At 43.8% G+C, this 24,451-nt stretch overlaps 1 protein-coding gene across 4 annotated transcripts in view; it reads right to left on the reverse strand.

The window, feature by feature from the left end:
* TPD52L1 (TPD52 like 1) overlaps window positions 1-24,451 on the reverse strand; it is a 177,545-nt gene that overhangs the window by 13,625 nt on the left and 139,469 nt on the right. The window contains exons 6-8 of one of the 4 annotated variants that reach the window (XM_077486947.1): window positions 17,150-17,188; window positions 4,905-4,965; window positions 1,981-1,998 (exon numbers count right to left, since the gene is read on the reverse strand). In XM_077486947.1, the coding sequence (XP_077343073.1) occupies window positions 1,981-1,998; window positions 4,905-4,965; window positions 17,150-17,188 (118 nt within the window). The remainder of the gene's footprint in view (window positions 1-1,980; window positions 1,999-4,904; window positions 4,966-17,149; window positions 17,189-24,451) is intronic. The other 3 variants (XM_077486949.1, XM_077486948.1, XM_077486951.1) reach the window with 3 other exon arrangements.

Here is a 24,451-nt window from a genome sequence, read left to right on the forward strand (position 1 = left end):
CTACAATATTATTAGCTACAGGTAGTATACAATTATACATGTCAGAAGACTACTTTTGTCTTAAAGCGGTTTAAAAGCCTAAACATTTTTTTACCTTATGCGTTCCCTGCATGAAGGTAAAGAATGTTTAATAGGTAGCAATATCTCAGTAGCCTTTCTCCCCCCTTCCCCCGCCCCCCCTATACTTACACTGGGCCCTCACTCAAACCAGTGCTGTGCCTGTCTGTAGCAACTCTGTCCTCTCCCCTCACTCAGCTGTCATTCAAATCCTGTGACGAGGGGGCGGGACAGAGCCACGCTGTCTGTGTTTATTGACTCGGGCATCATGGCTCTGGATTAAGCCCGCACAAGTGCCTCCATAGCAAGCAGCTTGCTATGGGGGCACTTGGAAGGGAGGCGAAGCCAAGAGTGCTGGTGAGGTACCCAAAAAAAGGAGGAGGAGTTAAGTAAAACATGTTTGCTATATTGTATTTAAAAAAAAGACTTTACAATTCAACTCTTTTTGTTTTAAACTCCCGTTCTGAAAAATCCACTAGTAGTACTCCATTTAGTAGACATACTATCATTAGTTAAAAATACTACCTTGGGTATATTTTATATGGTTATATGTGCAAATCTCCAATACTTGATACTGTCCTTGGGAATTAATATGCAAGATCCAAATCGCCAATTAATTCATGTATTCATAGAGCAATTATACAAAAAAAAAAAACACTGGTACATCTTTTTAACTCTGCACAAGCAATGATTTCCCCAGTGGTGAGGTTCAGATTCTTCATATGGTGGGTTTTCTACAAATCTGGTTCACCAGACTAAATTTTAGAGGGCTCATAATGCCCTTCCTTTCAACTGTGGTCAGCAGGGTTAAAATAGCTAAGAATATGTGCTTTGTTATATGCCAGGCCCTTCAAAAAGGGAGTTATTGCTATAAGGTGCTACACAGTTCTATAATGCACTAAAATACTGTGAATTACAGTGTGGTGTACATATTCTTGTGCGACTCGCCACCATCATTTTATGTCAGCGACAACTGTAGTTGTTAAGCTACTGGCCCACCCTTGCAGTGTTTTATTTTATTTTTATTTTATTTTATTTCATGTCTATCCAAATGTTTTTTTAATTTTGTGCTAGGTTAAACAATTTTGTTGCGGTTTAGTATTTCAGGGTTTTTTTTTTGGGGTGGGGGGGAGGGTTATTTTATCTTCTGTTACTAGGACATTTATTTTTGTTTGGAACTGTGCAGCATGCACTTGTTGACATGGGCAAAGCTTTGCCACACATCACTGCATACATGTGTGGTCAGAAACCTCAGACATGAAATAGGAACAAAGCATATACCTATATAGTGTGTACAGATCTCAATTAAGAGCACTAAGTGCCATTTCCTCTGTTACCAGCATGAATCATTTCTGACAAGTGAAGAAAATAGAAAAAAGGTGGCAGGGGTGGGAGCTCCAGCACTGATAGGGTGTGTCCCTTTCCTCCAATCAGCTCTCAGAACTCCTCTCACTGAACTCAACAGTGTGTAAATGCAACTCCCCGCCACCTGTTTTCTGGAAGCTCAGACAAGCTTTATAAATTCTGGACTTTGTACCTGTTTATCTGCGGTTTCTCTCCTCTACCTCAGCTCAATGTATGTATTTGTTTCATCTCTGTGTATCACCTAAGGCCATTAATTTCACTGGGTATATGGAAAAGTAGAGTGCACCAAAAGATGACATACTTATTCCCATAAGTGCCAATGAGCAGCCGTTCCCAACCTTTTTTATGCTTGAGGAACTCTTCAAAAAAACTTTAGGTCTCAGTGAACACCTGAAATAATATTATGATCTACAACCAACAGCACCCAGTGTAGTCAGTGAGCTTTACATGTAATAAAAATAAAATTAATAAATCCAACCATTTAATGCTAAACCTGAGCATGTGTTTTGCTGCTTTAATTATTGACAGCTAAGGTGGTAAAAATATGGATGTACTTACTTTTTCCATATGACAGACCTGCAATTTTGTTAATTTAGATTATGAAAATGAATACACCATGTAAATTTTTTGTGTCATTTGTTCAAATATATTGCAATTGTTTGTAAGCACTATTTGAAAAAAAATCTAATATTTGTCTGTTCTGGCCCAATCTAGGGGGGTGCTGGGGTAGGCAGTGCCCCCCAGATTTCAGTTGTGCCCCCCCCCCCCCAAGTCATCTGCCCTTTCCCCTATGTACATTGTGTTCACGCACATTAGGCTTCTCCCCCATCTCCGCACTCAAGGCCGGCCGCGGTAAACTCATGTAAACAATCCAGACGGGAGAAGTATCAGAGGCAGAGAGGAGAGACCCAAGAGGAAGTGTGGCCGCTCCTCCATACAGCAGGTTACACGGGATCGCTCTTCGGTTGGATGGCACACGGCTTTATTACCCACCCACTTTTCCAAGAGTTGAGCAGTACTTGGAGGAGATTGGGATGGGTACTCAAGTTGTGTATCATCCGACCTAAGCGTGATCCTGTGTAATTTGCTGTATGGAGGATCACTTATCACAAAAGGAGGGAGAGCACAGAGAGCCCACATCTCCTCACTACTCCTATAGTTCTAGCCTGTAATATTGGGGGCAGGGGAGCTAATGGAGGAGGGGTGATGGGAGGGCTGTTTGTGCTGTGAAGGGTAATTGGGGCGGGGGAAATATGTGTTAGGAGGTAGAAGGCAGGATTGGGTAAGATTTGTGCTGGGAGGGAAAATTGGGCAGGGGAGGATTTGTGCTGAGTGGGAGTGATTATTAGTATTAGGTGGGGGTAATTGGGGGGGGGGGTTGCTAAGAGAAAGGGATTTGGGCAGGAGCAGGGATTTGTACTAGGAGGGGCAGACTGGGGGGGGGGGATTAGTACTAATAGTGGGTATTTGGGGGTGGGGGAGATTAGTGCTAGGAAGAGAGAATTGTGGGGGTTTTGTACTAGGAGAGGAGAACTGGAGGGGCGGATTAGTACTAGGTGGGGGAAGTGATTTGTGCTAGGAGCGGAGATTTACAGGGAGGAGGATTTGTACTAGGAGGGGGAATTTAAGGGGAAGCTTTGTGCTAGGAGTGGGGATTTGGGGTGGGGGATTTTAACTACGAGGGGTGTTTTTGGGAGAGAATTTATACTAGGAGGGGGGATTTAGGGGGAGGATTTGTACTAGAAGGGGGGATTTGGGAAGAGAATTTATGCTAGGAGTGGGGATTTGGGTGGGGGATTTGTACTAGAAGGGGCGATTTGGGGAGATAATTTATACTAGGAGGGTGGATTTTAGGTGGAGGATTTGTACCAGTATGTATTTTGTTTGGGGAGAATTTGGGTTTGCAGAGGGAATGTATGCTTAGAGCAAGGGTCTTCAAACTATGGCCCTCCAGTTGTTCAGGAACTACAATTCCCATCATGCCTAGTCATGTGTGTGAATGTCAGAGTTTTACAATGCCTCATGGGATGTGTAGTTTCGCAACAGCTGGAGGGCCGTAGTTTGAGGATCCCTGGCTTAGAGGGTGAGCGTGTTGATTAGTGCTGTTTTTTTTTGGAGGGGGATGGGGACGCAGTTTGTCACCTTCACCTTGACTGTTATATAACCTTGTCCTGGCATTGCCTGCACTGCACACAAGGCACTCAACAGATCTCCTCCTCCCCCCACGTAATACATAGCGAAGATCAGATTCCCTTACAGACAAAGCCTCAATATGTAGCTGGCTGCTAGGTTGCGGTTCTGACCTGTGAAATTCCCTGATCATAGGGGCAGGTGCAGTAGCCAGCTACACACTGTGGAGGGATACTGATCTCAGCTATGTGCAGTATGGGGAAGAGATCTCTTAAGTTTCCTGCCAGTGGGGACCCTGTCCTCATCAAGGATGACTACTGTCTTCCACCATGCTGACCCCTGTACCCTGCCCTACTGACCCCTGTCCTTTACACTGCTGACCCCCATCTTCTGTCCTGTGGACCCCTGTCCTCTGCTATGCTAACCCCTGTACACTGCCTTGATAAAAGGCACTATATAGTGCCCTACAAACTAATTGCCTCTGTACATTGCCCTACAAACTATCGCCCCTATCCTTTGCCCTGCTGACCCCCTGTACACTGCTCTACTGACTCTTAAGCCCTATACACACTATTAGATTTTCTGCAGATTTTTGTCTTTAGATTTACCAAAAACATATAATATGGAGGTCAAGCCTTAAGAGTTTTTAATTTGTATGCAATCAGGCAGGCCCTTGCACTACATGGTTTTGGTAAATCTGAAGACAAAATTCTGCAGAAAATCTAATAGTGTGTATGGGGTTTAATACACTGCCCTGCTGACCTCACATCCTCTGCTCCCCTTGACATTTTTTACTGCATACCTAAATCAGACAAGCTAGATTTGGCACTGGTTCAAATATGTTGAAAAAGTCAATTTATATGGGGTGTTCTTACTTCTTCACATGACTGTATGTGATGTCAGAATACAGTGTTGCCGACACTGCCTGTGAAAATTGTACTATTCCACAACACCACATACAACTTAAAAGGCATCTACCAAGTATGTAATTTACAGGATTGGTGGTTTTCCATGCCACACTCTGAACCACATTAGAAGGTCTCCCTCCACACTGTACAATATGTTTTTAAAATAGTTTTTTTGTTATGTCAAAGGTCCATCATGGCAGTGCCCAGCTGCTTATGGCCTTCTTTGCCTAATAACCAAAAATAAGGGCAGAATTTATTAGCAGGATTTGCCCACCATAGATTTTAATGGCATTCCACACAAAATTCAGGTTCATCAAACTTTGAACCTGATTCACCAAACCCTCAGCAAATCAAAGCCAGGCAGATCACCCATCACTAGATTTCTCATATTTTTTTTAATACAGTGCTCTGCAATGTAAATTGGTTGATTAAACATGCAGTTACCTTCAGTGAAGTTACTGTATTCTCAACACGTTCCTCAAAAGACTTGAATGTAGGAGAATTTCTGGAAGAGAACAAAAAGTACAGTACAGTTATTACAGCACTGTAGTGTTTAATTAGGTATTGCATTGGGAAATCTACAACCAATAAGGTTAAAGTTTACAATATTCCAATCTATAAAGTACAGTATGGGTTACTACACTTACCACTAGGGATGAGCCGAACACCCCCCGGTTCAGTTCGCACCAGAACTTTCAAACGGACCCCAAATTCGTATGAACGTTAGAACCCCATTGAAGTCTATGGGACTCGAACGTTCAAAATTAAAAGTGCTAATTTTAACTGCTAATATGCAAGATACTGTCCAAAAAAGGGTTTGGGGACCTGGCTCCTGCCCCAGGGGACATGGGTCAATGCCTAAAATGTTTTTAAAAATGGCCGTTTTGGCGGGAGCACTGATTTTAATAAAGATTAAAGTGAAAATAGTGAAAATAAAGTGAAAAAAAAAGTGAAATATTCCTTTAAATATCGTGCCTGGGAAGTGTCAATAGTATGCCTGTGAAGTGCCACATGCTTCCCGTGTTTAGAACAGTCCCTGCACAAAATGACATTTAACGGAAATGACGTCATTTAAAACTGCTTGCGGTTTTAATGTTATATCTGGTTCCTACAATATGGTTGAAAATCATTGAGAAAAATGGCATGGGTAGCCCTCCCTGCCCATTACCAGCCCCTTTGGGTCTTGTACGGATATTAGGGGGAACCCCGTACCCATATTAAGAAAAGGAAATATGTGTGGACCCCAGGCCCTATATACTCAGAACAGCAGTATACAGGCGGTGCAAACAAGACAGGGACTGTGTAGGTTTGTTGTGTTAAGTAGAATCTGTTTGTAATTTTCAACTGGTACATTTTTAAAGTGTAGCTCCAGTCAAAAAATCTATTTTTAAGCTTTTTGGAAAACATAGGGAAGGGTTATCACCCCTGTATAATTTGTTTTGCCGTCCATCTTTTTTCATCTCACTTGCTGTTGTCTTCTTCCGTTTGCAAGTAGGAGATGTTTGTAAGTTGGATGTTTGAAAGTAGGGGCCTGCCCTATATGCTCTGCAGAAATGGCAGAACAAGGTGTTGGTTTTGCCACAACATTGTAAGCCCTCAAAGTGACTCTTGGTGGGCGCTGGAGCACCCTGCTGTGAACAATTATATCAAGAATTGTAATTACATGCCATTGTTGAACAGTGGTAGAAAAATTGACCTTTGGTGGTTGTGGTGCTGGTGCCACAACACTATAAGTCCTCACAGTTACTCTGGGTGGGCACAGGAACGGGCCCTCCTGTGAAATATTATATCAAGAATTGTAATTACATGCCCCTGTTAAACAGGGGCAGAAAAATTGGGTTGCTGGCACTGGTGCTGGTGCCACGACACTGCAACCTCTCCCATATACTCTAGTTGTAGTGCAGGAATGAGCCCTGCTGCAAAGCATTGCATCAAAAATTGTAATTAAATGCCCCTGTTATACAGGGGCAGAAAAATTGGGCTGGTGGCATCACCCAGAACCAAAAATGTTCTTCCAACATATCAGCGGAGGAGGAAGAGGATAGACAATAAACATAACAGGACAGTCACTCAGCATCAGCATAGGCAGTCTTGAAGGGATGTGATATTTCTAAAAAAATTATTCGGTTACATCAGCTTCAGGTGCTTGGTAGCTGTGGGTGATCCAAGACTGATTCATCTTGATGAAGGTCAGTCGATCAACTGAGTCGGTGGACAGGCGCACCCTGTGATCGGTAACAAAGCCACCAGCAGCACTGAAGGTGCGTTCTGAAAGAATGCTGGATGCAGGACAGGCCAGTGGCTCAATTGCATACTGTGCAAGCTCTGGCCAGTGATCCATCCTCAAGACCCAGTAAGCCAGAGGATTTTCGGTGGGAAAGGTGTCCAAGTCTGACCTTGCCCCTAGGTATTCCTGCACCATGTAAATCAGACGCTGGCGATGGTTGCTGGAACTGATCATACCTTGGGGCTGCGGACTAAAAAATTGTCTGAAAGCATCGGTCAGACGGCCACCTTCTCCACTGCTCCTTCTGACCGATGCCTCAGCAACACGTTGTCCAGGACCAGGAGTTTGTAACCTCCCAGTCTCTGGGAACGCGTTGCACAGACCTTTCTGCAAGGCCTCCCAGAGATGTCTCATCCTCTGCTCCCTCTGCGATGGCAAGATAAGGTCGGCAACCTTACCCTTGTACCGTGGATCAAGGAGAGTGGCCAGCCAGTAATGGTCCCTCTCCTTGATCCAAAGAATACGAGGATCCTTCCGCAGGCTTTGCAGGATCAGGGAGGCCATGCAGCGTAGGTTAGCTGAGGCATTCGGTCCGGAGTCCTCTGGGTCACTAAGGACAACATGATCCGCAGCTACCTCCTCCCAGCCATGCACAAGTCCACGGGTTTCTTGGGATTGTAAATCATCCCTACAAGACTGCTGCTTCTGCTGATGCTGAGTGCCAGCCTCTATCTCCATGCTGACACAATCATCATCCTCCTCCTCCTCCTCATCCTCTTCCTGTGTGATGGGTGGCACAGCAGGAACACTGTCTGGATAAAGGGGGCCTTGAGAGGCAAGGAAGTCCTCCTCTTCCTGCCTCTGTTCTGCCTCAAGTGCCCTGTCCATTATTCCACGCAGCGTATGCTCCAAGAGGTGGACAAGAGGTACAGTGTCACTGACGCATGCACTGTCACTGCTCACCATCCTTGTGGCCTCCTCAAACGGTGACAGGACAGTGCATGCATCCCTGATCATGCCCCACTGGCGTGGTGAGAAAAAACCGAGCTCCCCTGACCCTGTCCTGGTGCCGTAGTCGCACAGGTACTCATCGATGGCCCTCTGCTGCGTGTGCAGCCGCTGCAGCATGGCCAACGTTGAGTTCCACCTGGTGGGCATGTCACATATAAAGCAGTTCTTGGGCAGGTTCAACTCCTTTTGGAGCTCAGCCAGCCGAGCACAGGCATTAAATGATCGGCGGAAATGCACACAGACTTTCCTGGCCTGCTTCAGGACATCCTGTAAGCCCGGGTACCTGCCCAAGAACCGCTGCACCACCAGGTTAAGGACGTGAGCTACACAGGGCACATGGGTCAGTTGTCCCTGTCGGAGGGCGGAGAGGAGGTTGGTGCCATTGTCGCAAACCACCATTCCTGGCTTAAGCTGGCGTGGCGTCAACCACCTCTCGGCCTGCCCCTGCAGAGCTGACAAAACATCCGCCCCAATGTGGCTCCTGTCCCCCAAACAAACTAGCGCAAGCACGGCATGGCATTGTTTTGCCTGCGTACTTGCGTAGCCCCTGGAACGCCTACGTAGCACCGCTGGTTCTGAGGACAGAGCACTGGAAGAGGCCATGGAGGAAGAAGAAGAGGAGGGGGTGGAGGAGAGAGGTGTGTCACAACCAATAGTAGCATTTTGGAGGCGTGGTGGCGGAACAACCTCCAACACTACTGCACCTTGTCCTGCATCCTTCCCAGCTGCCAGAAGAGTGACCCAATGGTACATGAAAGACAGGTAACGTCCCTGTCCATGCCTGCTGGACCATGAGTCAGCGGTAATATGCACCTTACCGCTGACCGCCCTGTCCAGCAAGGCAAGGACATTGCCTTCCACATGCCGGTAGAGAGCCGGAATCGCCTTCCGTGAGAAAAAGTGGCGTTTGGGGACCTGCCACTGAGGAACCGCACATTGTACAAACTCACGGAAGGGAGCCGAGTCTACCAACTGAAAAGGCAGCAGTTGAAGTGCTAGCAATTTAGCCAAGCTAGAATTCAACCGCTGGGCATGTGGATGGCTGGGAGTGAACTTCTTTCGCCGCTCCAGCAGCTGGGGCAGGGACATTTGCCTGCTATAATCGGACGTGGGTGTACTGCTAGCAGAGTGCCCGGAAGCACTTGGCTGTGACACACCTAATTCTACACCTTCATTCCTCTCAGAGCAGGTTTCAGAGAGGACTGAAGGTCTAGTGGGGTTGGAGATGCCAGCTGATGAGGAGCAAGGAGAGGTCCGCTTTGTTCTTTGGTGTGGGTCTTTGAGGTACGCTTGCCAACGAGCTGCATGGCAGGTCAACATATGTCTGGTCAAGCATGTGGTGCCCAAGCGGCTGATGTTTTGGCCACGCGAGATACGCTTGAGACATATGTTGCAAATAGCAGCGTTGCGATCTGATGCACTCGTCTCAAAAAAGGCCCACACCAAAGAACTTTTAGAATAACGCGCAGAGGCAGCGCCCTGCACAGGCGGAGCTCTGCGGTGTGATTCAGTCGGTGTGCTGCCCCTAAGCTGGCCCCCGGAGGGCATCCTGCCTCGTTGGACATGTGCCTCCTCCTCCTCCTCTCTCCTACCAGGCACCCACGTGGAGTCAGTGCCCTCATCGCTGGAGCAAACCTGGCAGTATGCTGCAGCTTGTGGAACATGACTGCCAGATTGCTGTCCTTCTTGAGCATCCCCTCTCTCTGCATTCACGCTACTGCCTTCCTCTAGCCGAGTATCATCATCAGAGCCTACAAAACACTGGGCATCCTCCTGGAGCATGTACCCAACACTGTGCTCAAAGGGTTCAGGAGACTCCTCAGGAGGACGTGGTGGGTCTAGGGAAGGAGTCCCTGATGATGACATTGAGAGGAGGGAAGACGATGCGTTGGCAGCTGCTTTGCTAGTACCCTGAGCCTGGGTGAGAGAGGATGAGGAGGATGAAGAGGGCTTGGTCATCCACTCTACCAAGTCGTTGGCATGTTGCGGCTCAACATGTCCAGCTTCCGAAAAGAAGCACAAGCGTGTCCCATGGCCACGTGCTGATGACGACGATGCACCACGTCCACGACCAGCACTGTTGTCTCTAGACACAGAGCCTGCTTGCCCTCTTTTATCGGCTTGCGCCTGTCTGCCTCTCCTTGCTGGCCTTCCAGACATGGTAATGGCCTGAAGGGAGATGGGAAAACCAGCAATTGGGTAGTGTATATTGTGCTGGAGGCACACAACATCCACTAACTCCTGCAGATGGCAGATGGCTCAATTAGAGAAGAGCTATGTAGGTGGATATACCGGTGTATACTGGGTTCAGGGCACGCAGACAGCACGCACAATCTCCTACAACTGACTGCGAGCTCTATTTAAAAAGAGCAAGATAGTTAGCTATATAGATGGATATAGCAGTGTATACTGGGTTCAGAGCACGCAGACAGCACGCACAATCGACTACAACTGACTGCAAGATCTATTTAAAACGAGCAAGGTAGCTAGCTATATAGGTGGATATAGCGGTGTATACTGGGTTCAGGGCACGCAGACAGCACGCACAATCTCCTACAACTGACTGCAAGCTCTATTAAAAAAGAGCAAGATAGTTAGCTATATAGGTGGATATAGCGGTGTATACTGCGGTCAGGGCACGCAGACAACAACCACTACAGAAGAGCAAGAAAGCAAAATCGGCCGATAACGATCGGTGTATACTGTGTTGAAGGTACACAGAACACCCACTAACTCCTACAGATGCCAACACACTACACAAGGCTGCCGCACTGGCGGCCTTATATAGTGTGGGGCGTGTACTACACAGCCTGAGCTATGATTGGCCACAGGCATCCTGCCTGTGGCCAATCATGGCTCTCCTCGCTGCCGGCGCTGTGATTGGCCAAGCACGCGGGGCCACAGTGCATGCTTGGCCAATCATGAGCCAGCAATGCACTGCGATGGCGCAGTGCATTGTGGGCCGTGAGCGCCACACGAATTTGGAGCGAGCGGCCCATAACGTTCGGAATTCGCCGAACGGGCGAACAGCCGATGTTCGAGTCGAACGTACGTACGTTCGACTCGAACATGAAGCTCATCCCTTCTTACCACAATCTTTACTCTGCAATTTAAAAAAAAGGCAGTAGGTGTAGCCATGTCTATCACATATTAAAAAAAAGCAAAGACTGTGGCTCATGCAAATGTTTTTTGTTACAAGCAAAGAGTACTCTGGAATACATATACTGAAACTTGCCTTCAAGATGGAAAATATGTGCATATATGAGATGATTATTAAAGAAGATTTATAGCTTATAATCCTGACCTCCCCCCATACACACAGGCCTGGAAGGAAGACCTGGGTTACTCCATTTCACCTGTAGACTGGCAAAAGTGCTTCATCCTGACTCACAAAATATCCTTAGCCTCCAAATCTCAAGAAAAGGGATTCAAGTTGATGATCCATTGGTACAGATGCCCCTTGACTTTGCATCGGATAAACCCAGCGCTTCCGGATACCTGCTGGCATTGCTTGTCATCCAAGGGAACCTTACTTCACATTTGGTGGGAATGCCCCCCTGTGAGGAAGTTCTGTCAAATGGTCCTCGACTTGTACTGCAGACTCATGGCGACCTCAATCACACCCTGTCCTTAGGTAGTTCTGCTATCTCTGCTCCCGGGATTGCTTAAGTCGGTCAAGAAAGACGTTCTGCGTCACTTTTTGGTGGCTGCTAGAACGGTGTTGCCCAGACATTGGAAGTCGACGAGCATGCCTTCCCTGGGGGATTGGGCAATTGAAGTGGACCGAATTAATAGTTTAGAATAAATGAAACGCAGGAAACGGGTAAAGAGGAACAATTCTCCAAGACCTGGACCTCATGGTCTATGTTTCAATATTCCTCAGAATTTATTCCATGGGCCACAGAGGACTTCACCGATGCACCTGTGTAACCAGAGTGGAATGTCTACCTCTTGATCTCTAAAGCGCTTTACTGCCCTGACCCCTCTATCCCTACCCGCTCTCTCCTTTTCTCCTTTCCCTTTTAAATGTGGCAGTATTACCTGATTATTTAATTCACAATCTCTAGTCTCATCAGACTGAAGTGGTGGCACACACAGAGCTTTCCCCTTGGAGAGAACATGTCCAGAACAGGAACAAAAGCCCTAGCCTACCTGTAATGAGTGGCCAAACTCGATGAGTAGATAGTGGTGCGCACATACCCACAATAATTCAGATTAGCCGCTGTAGGTATACAGGCTCATATACCACACTAAATCAACCAAGGCTCAAAAATCACTTTAACCATGAGACAGTATGACACCACTGTAGCAAAGTTAAATATTTCTGTTTATGTGTTAATATAAGACGTGTATGTCTATTGTGTAATTTTTCTGTCTCAATTTTTCTATCTCAATAAAATAAGATTGAATTAAAGAAGATTTATAGCTTCAATACACCCCCCCCCCCCCCCCACAAAGAAAAAAATAAGAAATAGGTTATATACTCTTTCCAGACATAAAATTAAAGGGAATTTGACAAAAATCCAAATTCCTTTTAATATGTGCAAAGGCACACATCTCTAGGAGGATGCAATGGGATACCATAGACTTTGAATGGCAATGCAGTGCACCAACACAGAGGTTAATGGGGGTTTTTTCAGACGCAAAGAGTGTCCTCTTGTAACATGTAATTTCTGAAAGTGAACAACATTGTACGATGTTTACTCTATAGGCATTTTATCTGTTTATACAAGGTGATCAAGGTGTATAAATTTAGGAGGGGCATCCCAAAAGTTCACGACCTGACATGGAAGGAGTAACCACACAGAAATGAAATGTTATCACTGCACCAAGCCACTCTTCCAGATGTCCAGTGCTGAAAATGGCAAATACAAGTTATACAGTTTTAGTGCGCTTTTTGCAAACAGTTGCCCCATAGTCAAGCTGAAAATGGAGAAAGTAAAGAAACATGCGACCAATGAATATTTGCCTCGGAAAGGGTCTAACTACTGCAGGCATCTACAAGGATATGCTAACAACGTTAAGGAAGGATACCCCACCCTACAGCACTGTTAAGAAGTGGGCAGCAGAATTCAAGTGAGGATGGGACAGCCCCGAAGATGACCCTCGTCTTGGCAGACCTGTGGATATTGACAGGCTTCTGGGATTCCAAGGATGTGCTGCACATTGATTACCTTAAAAAAAAGGACAAACTATCAAAGGGACTACTATGCAACCTTGATGCATTGTTTGCATGAAGCCATCAAAGTGAAAAGATGTGTTATGCTCTGGAAGGGAGTGTTGTTCCATCAGGACAATTTGCCCCCACACCGATCTGCTGTGGCAATGGCTGCCATCCATTCCTGTGGCTTTTCCCTGGTTACCCATTCACCATACTCACCAGCAGGACCAGGACCAGGGGTGGGCAGGAGGGGTGGCTGCCCTGGGCACTGTGGTATCATGTGAGGTTGGGGGGGGGGGGCACAAGGAGATTGGAACAGAGGGGATTTATGTTGGAAGGGAGAATTTGGGGTTCACATGGGGTAAGTATTGTTCTAAGAAAAGAAAATTTGGGAGAAGGAGTTCTAAGAGTGGTGATTTAGGGGGGATTTGTGTTGGGAAGGGGGTGGGGGAGAGTAGATTTGTGCCAGGAAGGGGAGAATTTGTGTTGGGAGGGGTGATTTTAAGTAGGGAGGAGAAGATGTGTACTAGTAGGGGAAATTGTAGGTGTAGAGGAATTGTGCTAGGAGGAATAAAACATTTTTTGGGGGGACAAAGCTTTGTGCTGAGAGGGGGAATTTCAGCAGGGTGGTAGATTTGTACTGGGAGGAGGGGGATTTATGCTTAGGGGGCAAGCATTAGTGCTCTTTGTTTTTGTGTGGGGATTTTTGCTGATACATAATGCTTATACATCCTGGGGTGGGAAGCAGTTTGGCATGTTCGCCCTGGGCTCTAGACCTTGTCCCAGGACACTGCTCACCAGATTTTCACCAGTGACCATGAAGTCATTGATGCCGTGACTACTTTTTTGGAAGACCCTTTCTTCTAAGCCAGGCCGAGAGTTTTTGGGGGCACCCCTTGTACACTTTCTTCTATTCAAAAAAGAGTAAATATTAATTTATACATTTCAGTGAACAGGATCAGTTCACTTTAAGTTGGTAATAAATAAGCAGAAAACAATGAAACATGACTGCAGTACATTGTCATTTTAACATATTTTTTGAGGCAAACACATTGAAGTGATTGTATTTTTGTGAAAGATTCTAAATCAGATGTTTTTTTTTCTTTTGAGCATGGTGGACCTAAAACATTGATTTTTGCACAACAGCAATACTCAAATGAGTTAGATTGCTAGCACAGTCTGTGATTCGATATTGAACTGACATGCTATCAGGGCAGGAAAAGAGGCTTCAGGAGGATATAGGTCTGTTGAATGTATGGGTGATGCAGGGGGGAAGTGGATCAAGTGACTAACACATTTAAGGCTTTTGTTGGTTTTGCATTCTCATACAAGTCTATAGGATTGCAAACCTGTTTGATGCAGGTCAAATGCAAGTTAAAAGGAAAACAAATGCAGGCCAAACACACCTCAGAAGCATCTCAAACTCATGCAAGCCCAAAGCCAATCAACATAGGCCTTAACTAGCCCAGGCTTTCAGCAACCCCTCAGATGTTTTCCATTTACTCATGAAGCATTACTGTTTAGAAGGAATGCATTGTAGACTTTGTGTTAGCAACAATTGAAGAAAATGCGCCCTACACAGGTATGGCAATTGATCAGCAAAGCTTTTCTTTCAGTTCTAAATTTAAATGTAGTGCCACAGGAAATTAAACCCACAGAGCCCAATTATGTTGCCTAATGCTGTGGAGGTGAATGGTGCCATTAGCATGTATTTTTGTCTTATTTATCGGCAAACCAAGGTTAAGTAGCAATTGATTTGAATAAGTTGGTTAATGAGTCACATCTTCTTTTCTAGTTCAGTTGTTTTCAATGTGTGTCTGTATATCAGCAGCTTCTAAACAAACTAGCACAGACACTGATGTATTGCTAAAGTCAACACAGTCCCCATTTTCTCAAGCTTAACACTCAATTAAAATCTCATAACCGGTTTTCTTTTTATAGTCATGTTACACAATATGATATTCACATAGAGATGCCTTAAAATCGTTTTTTTCCTTTCACTTTCAGACCTCCACACCCAGTGCTCTGTGCTGGCATAGAGAATAACAGCTGCACCCCTCATCACAAATCTATTGCTGCGGAAGAGAGGGGGTTGTCTGACCAGTTATTTTTCATTATTAGGTACACTGAGCAGTGTGGTCATACTATGGTGCTTATTGCACTGCAAAGTAATATTTTGGCAATTACTATAACAGGAAATTGCAGTTAAGACTGATGCCACGTACACACGATCAGAATTTCGGCCAACAAAAGGCAGATGAGAGCTTTTCATAGGAAATTCCGATCGTGTGTATGCAATTCCGATGCGCAAAAAATCACGCATGCTCAGATTCAACTACAAGATGGAAGCTATTGGCTACTTGCTATTGAACTTCCTTTCTCTGGTCCCGTCATATGTGTTGTACGTCACCGCGTTCTTGACAGTTGGAAATTGGTGCGACCGTGTGTAGGCAAGACAGCTTGAGCGGAATTCCGTCAGGAAAACCATCAGACCTTTTTCCGTCCATAATTCCGATCGTGTGTATGCGGCATTAGAGTTTGAGGTTATTAGTACAATGTATATTCAACTAAATATTTTTCTGACTTCAATTGAAGTCCATGGTGTTCTTACTGGTCAGTAAAGTTTATTCAGCATAAATTATGAGTCATCTGAGACAGGAAGCCGTATGCTCCGTACACATGAGCGTAATTTCCATCTGAAAAATCTTGGATGGTTTTTCCAACAAAAATCCGCTCAAGCCTGGCTTGCATACACATGGTCACACAAAATTACCTGAACTTTGGGCCGTCAAGAATGTGGTGACGTACAACACTACTACGAGCCGAGAAAATGAAGTTCAATGCTTCCGAGCGTGTGTCGAATTGTTTCCGAGCATGCGTAGGAAAAATAGAGAACCTACTCTCAAGCTTTTGCTGGTGGAAATTCCGCCAACAAAATTCCGATGGAGCATACACACGGTCTGAATTTCTGACCAAAAGCTCAGATTGAACTTTTGCTGGCGGACTTTCCGATCGTGTGTACAGGGCATAAGGTCTCCCCCACAGGAGCAGAATAACATTTGCAAAACAGAGCTGTGAGTTTCAGGGGCAAGTTATGTTACACATTTATGAAGACATCTTTAGATGCCTTCTGTACACTTACAAGTAAGAACTAGAATATTTAAAGCCAAACACCAGCCGAAATATATATATATATTTTTTTTTTGTATTGCCTATGACCCCATTTGGAGAGATTTTTAAGTATTGTACAGTCAATGCAATGGGAAGTGGGGTGGGAATCTTTCCAACAGTGAGTGCTCATTGTTTAGTAGAATGTAAAAGGGTTATAACTGCTGTCTGTATTTGCGGTCTTTGCCCCCTTTAGGGAAACTACCTTTACTTCCTGTGTGGCCACTGGGATAGTAAGAGAAAAGACTGTTTCCCATCAGGCATACAACAATAAAAGATGTCAGATCCCTCTGCACTTTTTTCAAAACTAAACTCATATTTAGATTATAACGTGTTGCTAAGCTAAAAAAAAAAAAAAAAAAAAAAAAAAAGCACACACACACACTTTAAGTGTGTGTAAAAAAATAAAGAAAAAAGGCATAAAGTGGATGTAAACCCTCACATATACCTAGTGAAATGATCAGCCTCGGATCATACACAGAGATTAAACAAATCTCCCTTCATAATTTTTACATGTACTGTATATCTGCTGTCTTTAGCTTTATATACTGTTTAGAAAGTGAGTGCACGTCCTGTTAGAATTTTCTCTTCCTGATTAACCAGTGGTTGTTGATTCTTACCATACACTGTGAAACACAGCTGATTAGAGAAAAACCCCTTCCACATAAGAAGAGACTTGCAGAGCTGTGCTGTGAATAGACCAGCTCTCTGCTCATTTATAGCACCCATCCTGACACCATATTCAACCTGGTTTTATCACAGTTGTCAGAGAACTTGTCAGAAGTTATCATGCTGATAACAGAAGAACGGAGCAGGAGAAAGCCATGGGACTTAGGGCTTTGAAGTTAGACAAGAAAACACTGCAGATAGATGTGCCCAGTTCAAATTTCTTCAATCAGGTTTACACTTTAACATTTTAGGTGGTTCAAAGATTCATTTTAATGCCAGTCATTATAGAATGTGAATGAAAGGCAATAGGAAACAGATGTGTACTACCAGGAGATAGCTGAATCATTTAAAAAAAATGGTAGGATGGATTATTATGAACATGTGGAATGAATTGAAAATGACAGAATAAGTACAAGTAGCAATGCGAATCATGCAAGATAATGGTATAGTTACCTCATTGCTGGCATGCTTATAGAGTGACGGATAGAATAGCTACCATTGTAAGCATAGACAGAAAAAAAAGAAACATACAGCTTATAAATAATATTTGTATTACATTATTCTTAACCTAGAATTGGAAGACAATTGCATCAATTTTACACTGCTTCAGTCATTTTTCTCAACTTGACTTTTGCACAAAATAATACCATTAATTTTAGTATTTTCCTGAAACGAATACAGTTGCTTTCATAGTCCTAGTTCCCCAGTATTAGGAGGCCACCTAGGTCATATTTTCCTCACTTCCAGTTGTGAACATGGTACCACATTATTTATGTCCCTTTCTGTAACTGGAAGTTATGCATTACTAATGCCCCCTGGAGGCAGGTTTCAGACATTTTACAATACCTCATCTTATTTCCGCCATGGAGAACTGATTGATAGTGGATTGGTTTAAAATAAAATTCAAGTTTAATCAGGCAATGTTTAGGGTGTGTGTGGGTACATTGAGCCTCCAGCTTACAATTTTGGTTGATGGCTTTCAGGGCAAATGTGTAATAGCTGGATTGAATTTGTCTAGTGAAAACAGACAGCTCTTAAAGGGTGTATTTATAGTCCAAATGTATTGGGGAGGTTTTTCCTTATTTTGTGGGTTCAATTCACAAAGCAATATCACATGCTATATTTGGATCATGTAACTCATTTGATCCAAATATTGCATGCAAAATGTAAAATGTGTATTTGTTCCTATTATAAATAATTGAAACACGTGGCGCTAAACCAAGTAACTGTTACACTACTAAATATTATACTACAAAGTGCATCAGATATAGCTCAAAAAATTGTATACATAAATAAAAAATGATTAATAGTAAAACATTAAATAAAAATAAATAACCCAGTGAATAAGTGATTGTTCACACTAAAACATTTAACTTAATCATAATTAAGTCAAGTGAATGACGAAACATGTCGGGGCATGGCTACTAGGTAACTGAGAGTGAGAGGGACCATCGGACGGCTCACGTCTATTTTCACCAAGGTGCTGGCGAGGCCAAGGAGCAGTGAGAGATTTAAAGAGTATGTCTCGCATACCCTGGGTCCGCTAAAAATCACCAATGCTTTGGCAATCAGCTGTGTTAAAGTGTGCTGTGGCTTGACTTATTTGGCATGGTTACAAGTTTTTAAATGTGAGTGTAACTTAAGAGGATATTCTTATGTGTGATTAAAAGTTTTTTTACGGTACCACGCTATGGGAGCATTTATTTTTTATATTTCATGAGAGCACTGTCTATGAAAGTGTCAATTGGGTCAGCTTTTCTCCCACTGAAGTGAAGGATTGTATGCTTGTCATCCACATCCCTGCAAAAAGGGTTTGGAAAGCGCTTTTCTGCCAAACACGTTGAGTGTGAGGCTGAGTTAGTCGGTGAGTTAATTCACATAAGGGGGAGAGGAATCACATTTCACAGCGGTGTGGTGAAGGAAAGGCGGTTTGAGAGGAAAAAAACACTGATCAATATTGCTTGTTAACCACTTCCCACCCGGCCAATGCATATATACGGCCGGGTGGGAGCCGTCTACTCCTGATAGGACGTTCAGGAACGTCATTCAGGAGTAGCGGGATCGCGCGCGCGCGCGCCCGCGCAGCGGCGCGATCCCGATGTGCTCGTGTCACCCGGACACGGCACATCTCAGATCGGCAGGAGGGCTCTGTGATTGGCCCTCCTGATCACATGACGGCCGTGTCCAATCACGGCCGTCATGTGATGTAAACAAACAGCCGGTTGCTAGGCAATCGGCTCTCCTCTCCTCACACGGAAGTCACCGCTGAGGAGAGGAGAGCAGAACGCTGCAGCCGGCTGATGATCAGTGAGTATGGGCTGCTTTTTACAGCTTTTTACTCACTGATCATCAGTGTAGTGTAAACACACAACACACCACACAGTACAAACACAGTCCCCACATATGTCCCCAAAACACACATGTCCCCAAAACATACATGTCCCCAAATATTAAAAACACATGTCCCTAATAATAAAAACATGTCCCCCACATATGTCCCACTAAAATCACATGTCCCAATGATTATCTGCACACATATGTACGTGATCACCTGCACACATATGTACATGATCATTTGCGTACATATGTCCGTGATCACACAAACCAATTATTATACACTTAACGGAATTTTTTTTTACCAAAAACATGTAGCAGAATACATTTTGGCTTAAATTTATGACAAAATTTGATTTTATTGGATTTCTTTTCAAATAGAAAAAAGAAAATATTGTTTTTTTTCCAAATTTCCGCTATTTTTGCGCTTATATCGCAAAAAAAAAAAAAAAACGGAGTCGTGAATAAATAACACCAAAATAAAGCTCTATTTGTGCGAACAAAATGATAACAATTTCATTTGGGTACAGTGTAGCATGACCGCGCAATTGTCACTGAAAGCGCTAGAGCGCTGAAAGCTGAAAATTGGGCTGGGAAGGAAGGGGGTGAAAGTGCCCTGTATTGTAGTGGTTAAAGTGAAATATGTTTTGGAGACTCACAGACTTTTGCAACATTGTATGAACACTGCATATGCTCTGCAATACTCCCTGAGGAGTGTTTAAATGTATAGTGTGAATTATCACTTATTCACTGGGTTATTTATTTTTATTTAATGTTTATTTTCTATTAATAATTTTTTATTTTATTTATGTATACAATTTTTTTTAGCTATATCTGATGCACTTTGTAGTATAATGTTTAGTGGTGTAACAGTCACTTGGTTTAGTGCCACGTGTTTCAATTATTTATAATAGGAACAAATACACAGAAATTACACATTATTTTAAGTGGCTGCTTAGTGGGGAAGGGTTCTTTTGCTGGAAGCGCAGTGGTAAATACACAGGTGAAAGGGCATTAGTGAGTGTATTATTGATTTGCAAAATTGAAAATGTCAATTCATTATCAGTTTATACAGTAATTAACAAAAAAAATGTGATCGCACAGTAAATACCACAAATTGAACTAAATTCAATTCACTAAACAAAAACATACATTTGTCATATAAATTGTAGTCTAGCCACTGGCTATATAACATTTTTATATATGGAAAAAAATGTCACACTTAATGGGTTCAGGTGTCTCCATAAATAAATCTCCACAGTTATGTCCTCTTTAAACTTCAAATCCACTGCAGCTGTTTTTTTGGTCATGCACAAGGAAAGTAGAATTTCCTTTTTATTAGAATGCAAGAAAATGATACAAGTGTAGCACCCTCTAGTGTGCTAGAAAGTGTATATAGTTGTTAGAGTAAGTAAATGGTTTGGCTTGACTGGCAGTCTAGTCTAGGCTGGATGTGGGTCAGTGTGAGTGACTCAGGGAGGCTGGATGACTCATCAGGCTGAAACCTTGGAGAACCCTACTTGCTGAAACCTTGGAAAAGTTTCCAGAAGAATAGGTGGGAGGTTAGGAGGAGCGTCCCGGAGTATTGAGAAGGCCTCCAGCCAATCCCCAAAAAGTGGGCTGGCAGGGGGTGGGAACCTCTTAAATTGTCTGGGGGGCAGTCGGGTGGAAAATGGAGAAGGAGTGCTAATTAGGCTGCCGGAGGCCCATGAGGGTGCCCCCTAGTCTAGGGGGATGACCTCCGGTCTAGGAGCAAGAGTGGTGGAGGGATCCTCTACCACACATGGAGGAGTCCTGTCCTGGATGTACAGGAGCAGCTGGTAGGACAGCAGGAGAAAGTCAGCACATCCAGGAGTTCTCCAGGAGAAGGCAGCTGGGTGAGCTAGTGAGTATGCAGTCTGGAAGGACTGTGGAGAAGTAGCCAGGGGGGCTAGTGAAAGGAGCAGCTGCAGCCAGGTGGGCTGGCAGTGTCTGAAGAGGTGGTGCTGGGATCAGTAACCACAGTGATGAAAGATAGACATTGTATTTTGCAACAGAACCCAAGGGGCCGGGGTCCCTGTCTGTAAAGGGCGTTTGCTTCAAAACCTGACTGTTGCTTTTTTGTCAGATTAAATATCAGTGTGCCAGATGGAATTCTGCAAGCAAGTTTAGTGTTGGAGGAAGAGGGGAGTGTATATAGCTGTACATAGGAAAGTTGTCCTTTGAAGAATTGTTCTGAAGTCAAGTGGGCATCCCATAATCTCCCTAATCCCTATCCAAGTTTTTTCCCCTCAATAAAACAAAACAAAGTGCTGGACTGTTTTCTGACTCTGGGGGCCTGTGAGGATTCAGTGTGCATGGCTGTGCAGAATGGGGGATCCCTATTTACTAATGGCTTATATGTGGTGTGCGCTACAGTACACAAGTAATCCACTCACATGCTCCTAATGCACAATATGCTTGTAACAGCCTCAACCATAATCCCTGGATGGGCCGATCAAAGCTGTACCTGAAAAATCACATACTTCCAATCACACAAGGGCCTCTTCTCCACAACCCTGGCTCATCGGTTGAGGGGGTCTGCAGGTGTGGACTTATCAGAATCTTGAAGCCCTCTTAAACAATAAGGGGTCCCCCAGATACCACCACCCCCCCCCCCACGTGAATGAGTAAGGGATGCATAATAACCACGCACAAAAAAAAAAAAAAAACACAGGCATCCTAAACATAAAAGCATCCAAACTTTTGACAAGTTCTTTGTTAAAATATGTTTAAAGTTTGTACATTCATCCATCATCACATTGTTCAATGATGCAGGCCCATGCCAATCATATTGATTGATAGCCCAGAAGAAAAAAACTGGCACTTGCCGAGACATGACCGATCCAGTTGCTTCTCAATGACATCTCCGGTTTCCCTAGCCGCTAAAGTAAACAAAAGGGTCCTTGACATGTTTACTTAAACAGCTGGGACCCAGAGATGCACATCCTGTTAATTCTCTCTCAACAAAATTACATCTCTGGGTTCTTCCACTAACAAAGGGGCAGGGTTACCTCTGACTTCAGTGACAAAATATTGGCATGTATATATTTGGTCAATTACATCATTGACTAAATATGAAAGTGTCCACATTCAGGCAATGGCATGCATCACCTTGATGAAAATATGAAAGTGTCCACATTCAGGCAATGGCATGCATCACCTTGATGACCCCGCCTCTTTGTTTACTTTAGCAGTGGGGACTCTGAGATGTAATTTGGCACAAGGGAAGCAACAGGATCGGTCGCCTCATAGTGGATGTCTGAGTTTTTTCCTTTCAGTCAGGTTGGCAGTTGTCATTCATTGTGATTCACATGGACCTGTTATGCTGGACGACCTGATGGATGTACAACAGGGGACATTTAAAAAAAAATTTTTAATAAAGGACTTGTCCAATTTGTGGATGTTTTTATTTCTAGGGTACGACACAGAAGGCCTAGTGCTCAATGCACAGTATAACCCCTCAGAATTTTCATAGGCAGAACAGGTATAAGGTAAAATGGTAAATTTTATTGTAAATTATTATTATTATCATTTATTCAGTAAAATACAAATAGAGCCAGGTAGCATTTATAAAAGATAACAAGATACAGTATACCCAATAACACGCATCGGTATGAAGACAGGCTTCCCTATGGGGAGTAGTGAACTAGGTTATTTCTAGGGTACACTCTTGTTTTTTTGTGAATGAGTAAGGGTATTGTGTGATGATAATGGTGATTTACCCGGCCTGCCCTTATCATAAGATCGCAGCACTCACACTCCCCCTCCCCTCTGTTACATTATTCAGGTGGGACAGGAAACATGACAGGTCCGGACTCAGCAACGGTTAATATAAGATTTAATATGTAGGAGCCTGCCCTTCTGACATTAATAATGACATTTTGCAATTTTATATGAGAAGAAACTAAATTAGGGCGTTATCTATATATACATTGAAAGTATACCAGTAATCTATTCATAGGTATTTTGAGAGAGAGGTCTATTTTAACCGCTCGTGGACCAGCTGCCGCAGTTTTACTGCAACAGGTTGGCTCCGCTGCACAAAATCATGTTATATTACATGATCTCACGAGGCTTGCATAGAAATGTCTCACGGAGAGGAAGAACAGGGAGATGCTAATGTAAACAAACATCTCCACCGTTCTGCCTAATGACACTGTCACTGATCACAGCTCCCTGTAATCAGGAGAGGTGATCAGTGATGTGTTACAGCTAGCCCACCCCCCCACCCCACAGTTAGAATCACTCCCTAGGACACACTTAACCCCCTACAGCGCCGCCTCCTGGTTAACTCCTTCACTGCCAGTGAAATTTTTACAGTAATCAATGCAATTTTATAGCATTGATCGCTGTATTAATGCCAATGGTCCCAAAAATGTGTCAAAAGTGTCTGCCATAATGTCGCAGTCATGATAAAAATCTCTGATCGCCACCATTACTAGTAAAAAAAATATATTAATAAAAAGTCCATAAAACTATCCCCCATTTTGAAGACGCTATAACTTTTGCGCAAACCAATCAATAAACGCTTATTGTGATCTTTTTTACCAAAAATATGTAGAAGAATACGTATCGACCTAAACGGAGGAAAAAAAATGTTTTTTTAATATATTTTTTGGGGATATTTATTATAGCAAAAAATATTGCTTTTTTTCCAAAATTGTCGCTCTTTTTTTGTTTATAGCGCAAAAAATAAAAACTGCAGAGGTGCTCAAATACCACCAAAAGAAAGCTCTAGTTGTGGGAAAAAAAAAGAATGTCAATTTTGTTTGGGAGCCACGTAGCACGACCGCACAATTGTCAGTTAAAATGATGCAGTGCCGAATTGCAAAAAGTGCTCTGGTCTTTGGCCAGCCAAATCCTCCGGGGCTGAAGTGGTTAAGAGCTGTTTTCATTTGTTTTCCCTGATTAATATACTGTCCCAATAAATGTCAAGTTTTTAAACAACATTTAGCTGCTTCTACAGACAAAACTCAAAACTCCTGTAGAAGCAGTGTGGAAGAACAGGGCTTTAATAACAGTATTACCAGAAATGTTTAGAAAGGGGCATTAATATGTATGCTTGTTATCTTTAGTGAAAAACAAAATTCATGCATACCCAACAACAGTCCTAGCTCTTGGCCAGCTTTAAGGCACATAGACATTATATACATTATCGTATTTACCAGTGGCAGCTGGCGTTTTTATTTTGGGGGGGTAGCAAAACAACCCCTTACCCCGGTCGATCAGTCGGCGGCAGCCCCCCCGGAACTTACCCCATCTAGGTGGCGGCAGGTTGCGGGCTCCTGCGGGCAGCAGCTGTGACTTCTCTTCGGCTTTGACAGTGGGCAGAAGCTCTTCTGTCCTCTCCTTGGCTTCCGCGGTGGGCAGAGGCTCCTATGTACTCTTCTCCACAGCTTC

Source organism: Lithobates pipiens, unplaced genomic scaffold (assembly GCF_037356315.1).
Source record: "Lithobates pipiens isolate NorthernLeopardFrog02 unplaced genomic scaffold, aLitPip1_a1.2 Scaffold_18, whole genome shotgun sequence".
Lineage (NCBI taxonomy): Eukaryota > Metazoa > Chordata > Amphibia > Anura > Ranidae > Lithobates > Lithobates pipiens.